Here is a 16402-nt window from a genome sequence, read left to right on the forward strand (position 1 = left end):
AGGACCAGTGCATATTTAAGTGAAAGAAGTATCATGGCACTGATTCTTAGGCTTCCTAATCTGAAATTTAATGAAAATGTCTTAGGGTAATATTCCACCTTTGAAGGCCACTGTTTGAGCATTTTGGTCAAAGACCCCTAAACCTGATGATAGATGGTAGTAGAAAATAGATAGTAATAGATTTAGTGACCTTTCAAGAATGCATGCCAGACCTTTCTCCCCTTTCCCCCCTCCCCCCCCCCCCCAAGCTACTAAGATTAAATATCTGTACAGTCTGAGCTAAGTGACTGTTGATCAGTGAGTGCATCTTTCCTGTTGTAAAGTAGATCTCAACTAAGCAGGAGTCACGAGTGGTTTACTCATAGTATCTTTCATGGGTGTAAAGAACTGATCTGGAAGCTCAGTGGGGGCTTTGGGGAGCCAGGGCCTCTCAAATTGCTACAGTTCAAATCCTTCTCAAATCTGACTCTGTTTTATTTTTGGTTCCTATGCTGAAGTCCCTAATTATTCACATGAGGCACAGGGAACATAGAATCATAGAATAGTTAGGGTTAGAAAGTACCTTAAGGTCATCTGGTTCCAACCCCCCTGCCATGGGCAGGGACACCTCACATTAAACCATATTGCCCAAGGCTCTGTCCAACATGGCCTTGAATGCCGTCAGGGATGGAGCATTCACAGCTTCCTTGGGCAACCCATTCCAGTGCCTCACGAATGTCCCGGTAAAGAACTTCCTTATATCTAATCTAAACTTCCCCTGTTTAAATTTGAACCCATTACACTGTGTCCTATCACTACAGTCCCTAATGAATAGTGCCTCACCAGCATCCCTGTAGGCCCCCTTCAGATACTGGAAGGCTGCTGTGAGGTTTCCACGCAGCCTTCTCTTCTCCAGACTGAACAGCCCCAACTTTCTCAGCCTGTCCTTCATATGGGAGGTGCTCCAGTCCCCGGATCATCTTCGTGACCCTCCCTCTGGACTTGTTCCAACAATTTCCATGTCCTTCTTATGTTGAGGACACCAGAACTGTACACAGTACTCCAAGTGAGGTCTCACAAGAGCAAGTAGAAGGGCAGGATCACCTCCTTTGACCTGCTGGTCACGCTCCTTTTGATGCAGCCCAGGATACGGTTTGCTTTCTGGGCTGCAAGAGCATGCTGCCAGCTCAGGTTCATTTTCTCATCGACCAACACCCCAAGTCCTTGTTCACAGGGCTGCTCTGAATCTCTTCTCTGCCCAACCTGTAGCTGTGCCTGGGATTGCTCCAACCCAGGTGTACGACCTTGCATTTGGCATGGTTAAACTTCATGAGGTTGGCATCAGCCCACCTCACAAGTGTGTCAAGGTCCCTCTAGATGGCATTCCTTCCCTCCAGTGTATCAACCAAACCACACAGCTTGTGTCATCCGCAAACTGGCTGAGGGTGCACTCAATCCCACTGTCCATGTCACCAACAAAGATGTTAAACAAGACTGGTCCCAACACTGCTCCCTGAGGGACACCACTCATTCCTGATCTCCAGCCGGACATTGAGCCATTGACCACAACTCTTTGAGTGCGACCATCCAGCCAGTTCTTTATCCACTGAGTGGTCCACCTATCAAATTGATGTCTGTCCAATTTAGAGACAAGAATGTCATGTGGGACAGTGTCGAATGCTTTGCACAAGTCCAGGTAGATGACGTCAACTGCTCCACCCCTGTCCCATCAGTTCTGTAGCCCCGTCATAGAAGGCCACCAAATTGGTCAGGCAGGATTTCCCCTTAGTGAAGCCATGCTGGCTGTCACCAAGCCACCTTGTTGTTTTTCATGTACCTTTGCATGCCTTCCAGGAGAATCTGCTCCCAGATTTTTTCCAGGCATGGAGGTGAGACCTGGCTGGGTCTGTAGTTCCCCGGGTGATCCATTTTCCCCTCCTTGAAAACAGGGGTTATATTTCCCTTTTTCCAATCATCGGGAACTTCACCTGTCTGCCATGATTTTTCAAATATGATGGCCAGTGGCTTAGGACCTTCATTCACCAGCTCCTTCAGGACCCGCGGATGGATTTTCATCAGGTCCCATGGACTTGTGCATGTTCAGGTTCTTAAGGTGTTCTCAAACCTGATCCTCATGTACAGTGGGCCTAAGTTCTTTCATTCTCACAATCCCTGCGTCTGCCTTCCAAGACTTGGGTGGTGTGCTCAGATTATTTGCCAGTGAAGACCGAAGCAAAGAAGTCATTAAAACCTCAACCTTCTCCAAATCCAGGGTAGCCAGTTCTCCTGATAGCTTCCGGAGGGGGGCCCTACTTTGTCCCTAGGTCTGTCTTTTATTCGCTATGTACCTATGGAATCCCTTCCTGTTATCACCTTAACATCCGTAGGCCTAGTTTAATTCTAGCTGGGCCTTGGCTTTCCTAACCTGGTCCCTAGCTTCCCGGACAACATTCCTGTATTCTTCCTAGGCCACCTGTCCTTGCTTCCACCTTTTATAAGCCTGTTTTTTTCCCCTCAGAGTTTCCTCAGCAGTTCCTTATCCATCCAAGGAGGTCTCCTGGCCCTCCTGCCGCACTTCCTTCCAGTTGGGATGCAACACTCCTGAACTTGTAAACATAACTATTAGAGAATTTTGAATTTGGCAAAATACGATGTTATGGGGTTTTATGACTTGAGCATTGGTAAGTTACAGTAAATATGTATCTTTCCAGCTAAAGTCTTGTTAAGGACTTCAGGTTTATTGGTGTCAAGGTAACTGAATTATTAAAGCTGTAATTTATATATAAATCCAAATTTTTTTGGGTTTTTTTTTTTTTTTACATCTACCTCTTGATAACAGAAAACTTAATTTAACTCCCTTTGAATCCATTGGGTATTCTTACCTGTTATCCATTCATGATAAGTTTCTGCCCTTCCAGCTGAAATTGCTATTATAACATTTTTATTTCCATGAAGAATGTTGAAATTAATGCAGCAAACTTGTGGTGAATGCTTGATTTAAAACCAAAACAAGCAAGGAAAACCCGAAACCCTAATGTGACTTACTGTTTTGTTTCTCTGTATGTACAGTGAAGACTGGCAAATGTCTGGCTCAGGGTCAGTGTCAGGAACTGGTTCTGATTCTGAATCAGAGGAAGATAGAGAGAAAAGCAGTTGTGAAGACAGAGAATCTGACTATGAGCCAAAAAAACAAGGTCAAAAGCCAGAAACCTCCAAGCAGGTAAGAAGTCTTGCATGTTAGATAATCTGGTACTATTTCTAATTCATAATCAAGTACTGTACAGACAAATGCAAGATTAATGAATGAAATGAAAACCAAGACACTAAGCAGTCATGAAATATATATATTTAGAAACAAATACAGGCAGAAACTCTACTGTTGTGTTGTATCTTATTGTCTCCAAGAATAGAGCCAAAAAGCTGCAAAAAGATTGCAGGACAGAAAAAGAGGTATCTTGATTCATCGGATGATGATGACTATGACAAGAAAGTGTCTCGTCGCCAGGCAACAGTCAACGTTAGTTACAAAGAAGCTGAAGAAACCAAGACAGATTCTGATGACTTGTTGGAAGTTTGTGGAGAAGATGTCCTACAGCCTGAAGAAGATGAATTTGAAACTATAGAGAAGTTCATGGATAGTCGAATTGGCCGAAAAGGAGGTATTTTTTTATCAGTGTTCTTAAGATGCTACAGTTCATCGTGGTACAATGTAAACAGTAATTGTTCTTAGCTGTATGTAACCCATGACGTTTGTAAAGAATAAGTTTAAAAATACTATAAAATAATCTTATTTTGGTTTTCATTCTCATAAGCTTGTTTCTTTTGTAAGCCCTAGAAAGTAAAACATAGAACTTAAGTAACTAATGCAAAAAGTAAAAATTAAGTAGAATATAGCTCTATATTGCATAAATGAATGCCATACTGTTAAATCACTATTTGTACTGTTTATTGATACCTGATGGGTATAAACTGCATGCAGGAGGATGGAGAAAAAGTGGACTGGATAGGACAGCTAGCCACTAGCCTGAATGCTGAATTTGGGAAGTCTGAACCATTGAGATTGTGATTTCAGTTACTTCTGTACAAATAGTCACAATACAGTGCAGTGAATGGTGGAATCTAAAATTTCAGTGGTGTGTTTGCATGTGCACTTCTAAAAGTAATTTTATAAGTGAGAGTAGGGTTGTTATGTAGGGGGTTTTGGAGAGTGGAATTTGGAGGTCAGGGGAGGTGATTCTGCCCATCTGCTCTGCTCTGGTGAGACCCCACCTGGAGTACTGTGTGAAGTCCTCAGTACAGGAAAGACATGGACCTGTTGGAGAGGGTCCAGAGGAGGGCCACAAAAATGATCAGAGGGATGCAACACCTCTCCTATGGAGACAGGCTGAGAGAGTTGGGTTTATTTAGCCTGGAGAAGGCTCCGGGGAAACCTTATTGTGGCCTTTCAGTACTTAAAAGGGGCCTGTAAGAAAGATGGGGAGAAACTTTTCAGCAGGGCCTATTGCAGTAGGATGAGGGGTGATGGTTTTAAACTAAAAGAGGGGAGATTCAGGCTGGATGTGAGGAAAAAAGTCTTCACAATGAGGGTGGTAAAATATTGGAACAGGCTGCCCAGAGAGGTGGTGGATGCCCCATCCCTGGAGACATTCAAGGCCAGGCTGGATATGGTTCTGGGTAACCTGATCTAGTTGAAGATGTCCTTGCTCATTGCAGGGGGGTTGGACTAGATGACCTTTGAAGGTCCCTTCCAACCCAGAAAATTCTATGATTCTATGTTTCCAGTAGCTAGTGGGTTGCAGTGTCCTGCTTATGTGGGTTTGGTTTCTTAGCCTGCAAATTAGGGTTCCGATTATAGAAAACTTGGGACTACTCATACTTCAGAACTGCTTTTCTCCATTAATTATACCTGATATCTAGAGTTTCTGACCTATCTCAGAGCTTGCACTCTCTTTCCTCTCAACTTTCTTTTCACATACTGTCTTAAATTCCAGTGTATTCTTACTCTAGCCCCTTACTCCAGTGCAGTGTCACCATTGTGTGAAAAATTTTTTGGAATAGACTTCTTATATTATGCATGCCCAGATGTTGTTACTGCTTGTGCAGTCCTTTGCTATTGCCACGCTCTGTTGCTATATCTGTCCCCTGCATCTGGTTGGGTCTACTTCCTTATTTGGCTCTCCTAATAGAAATGAGCCTGTTTCCTGCTGCTAGTCTGCTTCAGCTGTAATACTGACTGTATGGGGGGGGGAGTAGGGAAGTAGTAAAATGAGCTTAGGAAGAAATAGTTCAATAGCAGCTCATCCCAATGAGCAGGAAGTTGGGCCCAAATGGGAAAGTCTGGAGCAAGGAAGATACACCTTTGGTGGAAGAGGATTGGGCCAGGGAATACTTAAGCAAACTGGACATGCGTAAGTCCATGTGCCCAGATGGGATGCTCCCATGAGTGCTGAGGGAGCTGGCAGCTGTAATTGTGAGACCACTCTCAATAATCTTTGGTTGATAATGGCAACTGGGAGAAGTGTCTGAAGACTGGAGGAAAGCAAATGTCATAGTATCATGGTTTGGGTTGGAAGGGACCTTAAAAGGTCATCTAGTCCACCCTCCCCCCACAATGAACCGGGACATCATCAACTAGATCAGGTTGCTTAATGCCCCATCCAACCTTGAATGTTTCCAGGGATGGGGCATCTACAACCTCTCTGTGCAACCTGTGCAAGTGTTTCACCACCCTCAGCTGCTTGCTCAGTCCCCGTCAGTGGGATAGGGGAGAGAATAATAAAAGTGACAACACTCATGGGTTGAGATAAAGACATTTTAATAGGTAAAGAAAAAGCCGCACAAGCAAGCATCGGCAGCCAGGTGTTCAGCCTTCTCCAGGAAAGCAGGGCTGCTCTCAACCCATTTGTCCCTCAGCCTTTATTGATATTGGGGATTGCCCCATCCCTGGTTCAGGACCTTGCACTTGGCCTTGTGAACCTCATGAGGTTCACATGGGCCCACTCCTTGAGCTTGCCAAGTTTCCTCTGGATGTCAACCCTTCCCTCAAGCAATCAACTGCACCGTTTGGCTTTGTGTCATTTGCAGACTTTATGAGGGTGCACTTGATCCCACTGTCTATGTCACTGATGAAGATATTCAACAGTTCTGGTCACACTACGGACCCCTGAGGGATACCACTCACCACTGATCTCCATCAGAACATTGAGCTGTTAGCCACTACTCTCTGGATGCAACCATCCAACAAATTCCTTATCTACCAAACAGTCCATCCATCAAATTCATCCCTCTCCAATTGGAGAGAAGGATGTTGTGGGGGATCATGTTAAAGGCCTTACAGTTAGCTCTTCCCTTGTCCACTGATGTAGTCACTCCATCATAGAAGGCCGCTAGGTTGGTCAGGCAGGACTTGCCTTTGGTGAAGCCATGCTGGCTGTCTGAAATCACCTCCCTGTCCTCCATGTGCCCTAACATAGCTTCTAGGAGGATCTGTTCCATGATCTTTCCAGGCACAAAGGTGAGTATGACAGGTCAGTAGTCCCCAGGGTCCTCCTTTCTACCCTTTTTAAAAATGGATGCAGTGTTTCCCTTTTTCCAGTCACCAGGGACTTCTGACCAACTTGATAACCTTCTGCGATGAAGTGACTGGTTTTGTAGATGAGGGGAGAGCAGTGGGTATAGTCAAACTGGTCTTAAGGAAAGCCTTTGACACTCTTCCATAAGTTCCTCATGGACAAACTCCTGATTTATGGGCTGGATAACCAGAGAGTGAGGTGGGTTGAAAACTGGCTGAACAGCTGGACCCAGAGGGTGGTGATCAGCAGTGCAAAGTTTAGTTGGAGGCCAGTAACTAGTGGTGTACCCAAGGGGTACATACTGGGTCCAGTCCTTTGCAACATCTTCATTAATGGGCTGGATGACAGAGTGTGCCTTTTGCATGTTTGCAGATTGACACCAAATTGGGAGGGGTGGCTGTTATGCCAGAGAGTGGTGCTGCCATCCAGAGGGACCTTGACAGGTTGGGGAAATAGCCTGAAAGGAACCTTATGAAGTTCAACAAGGGGAAATGCCAGGTCCTGCACCTGGGGAGAACAACCCCATGTAGTACATGCTGTGGGGCCAAACAGATGGAAAGCAGCTTTGCAGAAGAAGTTGTGAGGGTCCTGGTAGACACCAAATTGAACATGAGCCAGTAATGTGCCCTTGTTGCAAAGAAGGCTAATGGCATCCTGGGCTGCATTAGGCAAAGTATTGCCAGCAGGTCAAGGAAGGTGATCATTCCCTTCTGCTCACTGCTGGGGAGGCTGCATCTGGAATATTGTGTCCAGTATTGGGCTTCCCAGTGCAAGAGACTGGTGGCACTACTGGAGAGAGTCCAACAGAGGGCCACAAAGATGATCAAGGGACTGGAACATCTCTCCTATGAGGAAAAGCTGAGAGAGCTGGGACAGAGAAGAGAAGGCTCAGGGAGGAGAGCTCATTAATGTATATAAATACCTGAAGGGAGGGTTCAAAGAAGACAGAGCCAGGCTCTTTCCATTGGTGTCCAGTGACAGGACAAGAGGCAGTGGGCACAAACTGAAACACAGGAGGTTCCATCTGAATATAGGGAAAGACTTTTTTTTTGACCATGAGGGTGACTAAGCACTGGAATAGTTTGTCCAAAGAGGTGGTAGAGTTTCGTTCCCTGGAGATATTCAAGAGCTGTCTGGACATGGTCCTGGGCAACTGGCTCTAGGTGACCTTGTTTGAGCATGGAGGTTGGAGCATATGACCTCCAGAGGTCCTGTCCAACTTCAATCATTCTTTGATTCTGTGAACTGGATTTATAGCATTCATAGTAATGATTGAATAGTGTTTCAAGTCTCAAGGCTGATTAAGCACAATGTCAAATATCTGTTTTATTCTCATATAGCAAAGATGACAGCAAGCAGTGTTAGTGGAGCATTCTCTGTGAATCACTAGAAAAACTAGGAATGCTAAGAAAATTATCATTAAATGAGATACTATAGGTTAGATGAAGAGTGTTTTGGTTTGTTTTTTTTTAATCTCATTGTGCATGTGTTAATATAGCTGCATCATAATTCTTCAAATAAGAGGAATAACATAAGAGTTGTAGATATAATTTGTCAAGTCACATGCTCATATAAGATTGTCACAAATAGCTTTTTGTGGTATGTTTTTTACTGATTAATTTATGGCAGTGCACACTTATTCAAGCCTTATGGTGTGATTTCTTTACCAGCCACTGGTGCTGCAACCACCATCTATGCTGTTGAGGCAGATGGTGACCCAAATACTGGATTTGAAAAGTCAAAGGAGCTAGGAGAAGTACAGTATCTTATTAAATGGAAAGGTTGGTCACACATCCATAATACTTGGGAAACTGAAGAAACACTAAAGCAACAAAATGTTAAAGGAATGAAGAAACTGGACAACTATAAGAAAAAGGATCTGGAAACAAAACGCTGGTGAGTATAACTACTTCCACACTCCTTATTTTTTGTAATATAGATGTTTTATTGTGGGTTTGTGAGTTCTATTGCTTCTTTGTGAAGGCATAGTTTCAAGTGCCTATGCAACAGGAAGACAAAAGCTATAAAGTTGAAGTTTTCCTAACACCTTATGATCCTGTAAGATTCTGAGCATGGAAAGTTTTCTTGAGCAAGTGGGAATGCTCACACATCTTGTAAAATTAGGTCTTTAAGGAAGCAGCTTCTGCACCTAGATTTTAACGTGTCTGTTAAAAATGAAGTTTTAACAAGATGGGTGGTGGGTTTTCTGGTTTTGTTTTAAATCTTACCTTTTACTAATTGTGTCATTGATTGATTGCATTTTGATCAGAGGTCTTCAGGAATTGCTGCAGAGATTAAAAAAAAATATCAGAAATGGTTAAAGCACTCAAAACATTACAGCATTTAGTTTTCTTGGCTCAAACTTCTGTTAAAGCCTCAGAACCAAGAAGTCAAAAAAATCCTTGTGTTTTAGTGCTGTGGTTTAGGATTCCATTTTATTAGTATGTTTAATATAATCTATGAATAGTGGGCCTTTTAGTGATTCCTACTCATAAGATAGATTCTTACAGTGAGTCATCAGTGATGTTCTGTGAAAATGCCATGTGAAAAACACTACTCGGTGTTGAGAATAGATATTGTAAATTAACTGTATGACTAGTACAAGGTGTAGCTGATAGCAAGGTCTTTCGATAAGCTTTCTCACTCATCAGTGATGAGGTACCTAGGCCAGATACAGGAATTTCAGAGTTGTGCCTTCTTCAAAGAAGCTCTAAGCAGCATTCCAATGGTGCTTATGTTCAGAGCTTTAAAATTGACAGATTTTCTTAGTTTTAGAGATACACAATGTAATAAGTGCTACAAATAAATTCCCATTTCAGGCTGAAAAATGCTTCTCCAGAAGATGTGGAATATTATAATTGCCAGCAGGAACTTACAGATGATCTACATAAACAATATCAAATAGTGGAAAGGATAATTGGTATGTGACGAACTTCCAGATGGAAAAGTGTTGAGAATATTACAAGTTTATTGCTTGCATGTTGTTAAGAAATTTAGGTTATTAATATCCCTAACAACTTAAGGCAAAACAAAATCTCTGATGAAAAGTTGTCATACTGTCTTTGCTGTGAAACTAGTTCATGTTGTCTTATCACCTAAAATGAGAGCTTTCTTAAAATACGGAAGGAAAATATTGATCTGGTATCTCTGATGCACTTCTGCAGCCCATTCAAATCAGAAATCAGAAGCTGGTTATCCAGATTACTATTGCAAATGGCAGGGTCTGCCTTACTCAGAATGTAGCTGGGAAGATGGTGCTCTCATTGCCAAAAAATTTCAAGCCTGTATTGATGAGTATTTTAGCAGAAATCTATCCAAGACTACTCCATTTAAGGACTGCAAGGTGAGTGTGTAATTTCAATGGATTTATGCAGTTGCAATAATAATAAAAAAGAAGTTGACATATTTTATGCTTCAAAAAAGATGTAAAATATAAAATATTTTTTTATGTTGTCCAGAACAGTAATATTGATAGCTACAGTTATATATATTGCAAATATCATTTTTAAGATTAGTCTTTTGTAGATATTTGTTTCGTGCTTATTTTATTGCCATTAACAGATAGAATTGTTTAGTACCTCAATTTTTTTAAAACTAACCTTTGTGAATGAGTTCATGTCACTTCTGTTGTGGAATTTAGATTGGCAGTCAAGCTAATTTTAGCCTGCAAATGGGTTGATATTGTTATATGGTCTAGTTGTGATTAATAAAGTCTAGACTTGGTGACCAAACAGATTCCTACTGCTGCTTTGTTTCTATAAGAAGGCATGTTGCATAACTTCACTTAGTAGTAGGAATGATGTTCAATTTGCTTTTGACAGATTCTAAAACAGAGGCCGAGGTTTGTTGCACTAAAGAAGCAACCATCTTATATTGGAGGGCATGAGAGTTTAGAGTTAAGAGATTACCAGTTAAATGGACTGAACTGGCTTGCTCATTCATGGTGCAAGTAAGTATAGTCTTAAATTAGTCTTGCTGTTTTTAATTTGAAAGCATTTATAAATTTGTTTGTTTGTTTGTTTTTAGAGGGAATAGTTGTATTCTTGCAGATGAAATGGGTCTGGGTAAAACAATACAAACAATTTCTTTTCTGAACTACCTGTTTCACGAACACCAACTGTATGGGCCTTTCTTGCTAGTCGTGCCACTTTCTACCTTGACATCTTGGCAAAGAGAGATTCAAACTTGGGCTCCTCAGATGAATGCTGTTGTTTACTTAGGAGATATAACTAGCAGAAATATGGTGAGTATTTCTTTGTATCATTGAAAAAGATTAGTGGTAAACAAGGCATACTTCATGTTCCTGTATTATGCTAATCTCCAATATTTTGATTAGGAATGAGCAAATACTCATTTAAAACATTGTATGTGTTTAAAATGCAAATTAAAAACATAAATTTTGAGCTGATATAAATGTATGTGAAAAATTTAATTCCTGCTTAATAATAAAAAGAATTAAAAATGCGATCTTGCATTTGAAAATAAATTGTCTTTTGTCATGTGATTATTTAGGTGCATAAAATAAATATTTAATCCAGACAGACATAATCTTAATTTGTTTTCTGAAAGGAGGAATGTAAGTAACCTTATCCGTTAAAGGTTGAAAAAAAACCCAACCCCCACAAAAAAAAACAGAAAAAACCCCTGAAACACACACAGACAAAATCCACAAAAAACCTAACTAAACAAAAAGCAACAAATGCTCCACCACCACTGTTTAATAACTTTTTTTTAAAGCTTCATGTGTTGTGTTCCTTTTTTGTGATGAGATTCTTATATGTCACTTAACATCTATATTGCTGTAGTACCTGAAGTCATCCCGATCAATAAGACCATTTTTCTCTACCTTATAGTTCACTTGATTTTTCTTGTAGATAAGAACTCATGAATGGATGCATCCACAGACGAAACGATTAAAATTTAATATACTTCTAACAACTTATGAAATTTTGCTGAAGGATAAGGTAATCACATATCTTCAGGGAGATAAAATAATTTGTAGAATGAAAAACTTCTTTAGAGTTGACACATATTTGGGTTCTGGGCCATTAAATGGATGGGGAGTATGACAACTTTACTCTTGGAAATATGACAGTGAAGTTTTCTTTAAGCACTTCTAGATTTCTAGCTTTCTGCCCCCTCCCCCCCCCATATCAAGTGGGTTAAACTTTTTTTTTTTTTCAGTTTGCTTGAGCTTCATATTGCTGTACTTTCTTTGCATCTCAAAATCTCTACTTCTCTGTTAGACCGTCACCCTGGAACTGAAAAATCAAACCAATCCCTAGCCCCAAACACCTGTGATTCACAACCCTGAAATCCCATGTTTTATCTTTGCATTTGCATGTGCAGTATTATGTATATTGCTACTCTCTTCATGATAGTAGCGCATAGAGTTATTGTTAATCCTAACAGCATATGAAAATTTTAATTTAAAAAGTTGCTTGTTGGCTTTTTATTTCGTTTGTTCATACATGCTGGAAAGAATATAGTTAATAGTGGATTTATTTTTTTGTCAATTGGAAATGTATAGATCAGATTTTTGCCTACCTCCTCCCCCCAGGTATAAACATGGGATGCCTGCATAGTCTTTTGCTGAATCTAGCAAACATAAAAACCATAATTAATACTAAAAAACATATGTGTCCGTTCATTATTAAAATAAAAGGAGTAATGGTGTATATATAACCTCATGTAAAATATCAGAAACTGCATAATATATTAACTTGTATAATGTTTCCCCCCCCCCCCCCCCAATTTCTTTAAGTCATTCCTTGGTGGTCTGAATTGGGTATTTATAGGAGTTGACGAAGCTCATCGTTTAAAAAATGATGATTCCCTTCTGTATAAGACTTTAATAGACTTTAAGTCTAATCATCGTCTTCTTATTACTGGAACCCCTCTACAAAACTCCCTCAGAGAGCTTTGGTCTTTGCTGCACTTCATCATGCCAGAAAAGTAAGGAATGTGAAATTTTTTGTGTGTGTGGTCAAGTTTCTTACAGTGGAATATTGTAGTGATTGGATAATCTGTTAACAGAGATAAAGAACTGCATTGAGAAATAGTTTAAATATTTATATAAAATAGTTGCACACATTTTTCATTCTGGTCCTGATATTTTTTTTGGTAGCAGCTGTCACTTTTCTGTTTTAGCAGCCCCACAAAAAAAAGAAAGGAAAAAAAAAGGATTGATGAATGACTCAACCCTGAAAAGGTGTTTCATCTTAACCTAAAAGGAAACTCACATGGATTTACTCTAGGGAAATAGAATGCGGTTGGGAATGTCTTCTTTTCTTAGTACCATGAGTGAAAACAAGATTGCACTACACTGCCCGTATCCAGTAGTTCAGTCAGGCAGTGAATTTGCCCTTATAGTTTGCATAGTATTATTGTATTGATGTTACTCTACACTGACCTGAGATATCTGACCTGTTCATATCTGAGATAAATAAGAGCACATGCTCCTTTTGGATAGCTTGTAAATACATAGCACTGTAGTTCCAATTAGTTTTGGAATTATGCATTGCATTGACTTCTTCAGAACTTTACAAGCAAGGCCACTAAATCTGTTGTCTGGCACCTATTCTTAATTTGATCTCAAAGTCCCTTGTCTTAGTCTGTTAGCACATGCCAGAGAATAATCACATTTCATCTAGTCCATACAAGCTGCAAAAGGTATGCGATCTGTTCTCTTGCACTTCCTCCAGCTATGCAACTAATTTTTCATGCTGCTCTTGAGAAATATAATGGAATTTCTGCAACCTTCTACCTGGATTTCCATGCAGAAAAGTAAAATGTTGGTTTTCGCTGGAGAAGTTAAAATCCAGTAGTTTGTTTTGAATATTCATTCTACAAAATTTTGGAAATTTCCATTCTCCTATTTGTATGCAAAATATTTGGAATTTCTTGTGAGATGCAAATTCACAAACTTATTAAATAAAAACAGGGGTGTGGGGAAGAAGTCCATATGTGTTTGTGCGCATGTGGTATATTTATGGTCTTTGTGTGTCTATGGTGTTTATGGTGTGTCACTATTTTACCTTTATTCTTTTTTATGTTGAAGGTTTTCTTCCTGGGAAGATTTTGAAGAGGAGCATGGCAAAGGGAGAGATTTGGTTATGCAAGTCTTCACAAATAACTTGAACCATTTCTACTCAGAAGAGTTAAAAAAGATGTAGAAAAATCTTTACCTGCCAAGGTTGAACAGATTTTGAGGATGGAAATGAGTGCATTACAGAAGCAATATTACAAGTAAGCAATGACACTTTTTAATTCCAGCAATTTTAATGATATATCTATATGAAAATTTCTGAAGTGTAATAGTTCTCATAATGCAATTTGAACTGGTATTTTGAGAGCTTACATCCTTCATATTTCCACAAACGGTTAGAAATTACTTTCATTGCATATTCTATGTCATAGGTGGATTTTACCCAGGAATTATAAAGCCCTGAGTAAAGGTTCAAAAGGCAGTACCTCAGGATTTTTGAACATAATGATGGAACTCAAGAAGTGTTGTAACCATTGCTACCTCATTAAACCACCAGATGATAATGAATTCTGTAATAAACAGGAGCCCTTACAGGTAATACTTTAAAAAAACCCAACTTAATATGCATGCAGTAATATTATAATTTATGCAGTTTATAACAACATAAATGTTTCTAAAGATCAGGTTTTATTTTCTGTGACCTTTGAAGTTCATAATTTAAATACTTTCTAAAACTACTAGACTGAAATCACAAGTTGTCACTGCACAAGCTATTTTATATTATAAAGTGCTTATCAAAGCTAAAGGATGTTTCATTTGTAACGTGGCACACTAACTACTTAAATTTGTAATTAAACTCATCAGAAGTGTTCAGAAATTATTGCTAATAACTGCATACTTGTAACAATTATTTTCTTGTCTCGTCTGAATAATCTTTGTTAGCTCCAATTACAAATGATACATCCTTCTTATTTCTGGCATAAGGAATAAAAGCACCTAACTCCAAATTTTTTATTCCCCAAAAATTCTATCCTGAGCCTCTTCAGCTAAAGAGGCCTAATGTTTCCAACATCAAATTCAGCGTGCACCTGAGTTTCTCTTCTGGTTGTTCGTGCTGGAGCTGAGAAGAGTCAACATTGTAACCTAGATAAAGCCTGTTGCCCTCTACAAACATGATTACTCTCACTTTTATCTTGACTAAGGAACCTGACTGATTAGGCATTGTTTAAAATTACTTAGCAGGTCAAGTAGCAATGCTTATTTCTGTTCAAAAGAAAGGAAGTGAGGAGCAAGCAGTACTAAGGTAGTCAGGTAGTCTGTTGTTGTTTATTTGTTAGAAAAGAACTTGAATCTACACTGTAACTGCTCTAACTCATAGCACACTATATTTACTTAATATTTTAATGAAATGTTAAGATGCTGTTTTATGAACCAGAACTGAGAAATGCATTTATTTGAAAAACATGCTAGTCAGTACTCCTGATTTCACTTAGAGTGCTCAGTGCATTTATGAGTTTTTACAAGATCAGGACTGACTAAATACTTATTAAACTTTTATGTTCCGTTAATGAATGTCTAACCATCTGCAGCGTATGTTAGTGTTGAGGTGAACTTATTTTGCAATACAGATTTTATTGTCTTGTAGCATTTAATACGTAGCAGTGGGAAACTAATCCTTCTTGACAAGCTACTGATTCGTCTACGAGAACGTGGCAACAGAGTACTGATTTTCTCTCAGATGGTGAGAATGCTAGACATCCTAGCAGAGTATTTGAAGTATCGTCAGTTTCCGTTTCAGGTAGGAATTTTGCTGGTAGTAGCCAAGAATCCTTGATCATTACCACTTTATCTTAAGAAAAGTGTCCTTTTTGAAGAAAGATTTCTGAAAATTTTATTTTATGTACAGGAAAAGACTGGCAATTACTATATGCTAAATAGTATTTTGAAACAAAACTGATGATTTAGAAAGGTTGTTACGTTACTCTTATTCCCCCTCCCCCCCATTGTTTTAGCAATTGAGATTTCAAGTTGCTCCAATTAGAATATAGTAGGAGTTCCTTTTTAATTATGTTATTCAATATCTTTAGAGACTTGACGGATCAATAAAAGGAGAATTGAGGAAACAAGCCCTGGATCATTTTAATGCAGAAGGATCAGAGGTATGGTATTAGTGGGTGATTTGTGTTTTTTTTTAATCTAATCAACTTTAATTTTTTCCCCAAGAAATATAACATATATTACACAAACCTGAATATAGAATAAAGTGAGGGATATATTACATTGAAATTCCATTTCTATTGCCTAGACTATAAGGTTTACAACTCTTAACAACAAACAGAAAAACCCACAACCAAAAAAAAAATCAACCAAAACTAAGAGGAGGTTAAATAGGAAAAACAGAATTTATGAAAATGGTGTGTAACTAATATAAAATACACAATTGTTTTTTTGGTTGGTTTTTTTTTTAGATTTTTGTCAATGCTCTTTATCAAAGTAATTTTAAGTACTGTATAAAAATGGAATAATTTATTTTCTTGTGTAGGACTTAATCCTTCGATTTTTTACAGGAGCACGAAACCTTTGCACAAGCTTTGACATTGAAACCCTACTTAGGCAATGGGTAGAACTGAGTTGTGTATATCTTTTCATGAAGAAAAGCTATCTTTATTAGCTTAAAAGAGCTAATTTGGCTTCTGTTATCTTAATTTTTTGCCTCTTATTTCCTTGCCCCGGAGGAAAATGAAAAACTGATTTCTAGCCATTGTTTGTATACCACTTAAGATTCCTATTTTATTTAGGCTTCCTACTATGGAAGCCATTCCATACCTTTGATAATCTTAGGTCTTTTGTCCTGCACTGACAT

The 16402-nt window shown here is 39.1% G+C and overlaps 1 protein-coding gene across 1 annotated transcript in view; it reads left to right on the forward strand.

Moving 5' to 3' along the window:
* Positions 1 to 16402, forward strand: part of LOC117438170 (chromodomain-helicase-DNA-binding protein 1-like) — an 83021-nt gene that overhangs the window by 21950 nt on the left and 44669 nt on the right. Inside the window, 10 exon segments of the mRNA XM_034073630.1 lie at positions 3049 to 3163; positions 3165 to 3199; positions 3385 to 3638; positions 8222 to 8447; positions 9371 to 9471; positions 9716 to 9894; positions 10373 to 10500; positions 10578 to 10794; positions 11426 to 11515; positions 12316 to 12506. Of these exon segments, the coding sequence (XP_033929521.1) occupies positions 3049 to 3163; positions 3165 to 3199; positions 3385 to 3638; positions 8222 to 8447; positions 9371 to 9471; positions 9716 to 9894; positions 10373 to 10500; positions 10578 to 10794; positions 11426 to 11515; positions 12316 to 12506 (1536 nt within the window).

This window comes from Melopsittacus undulatus (genome assembly GCF_012275295.1).
Source record: "Melopsittacus undulatus isolate bMelUnd1 chromosome W unlocalized genomic scaffold, bMelUnd1.mat.Z SUPER_W_unloc_1, whole genome shotgun sequence".
NCBI classification, from domain to species: Eukaryota; Metazoa; Chordata; class Aves; order Psittaciformes; family Psittaculidae; genus Melopsittacus; species Melopsittacus undulatus.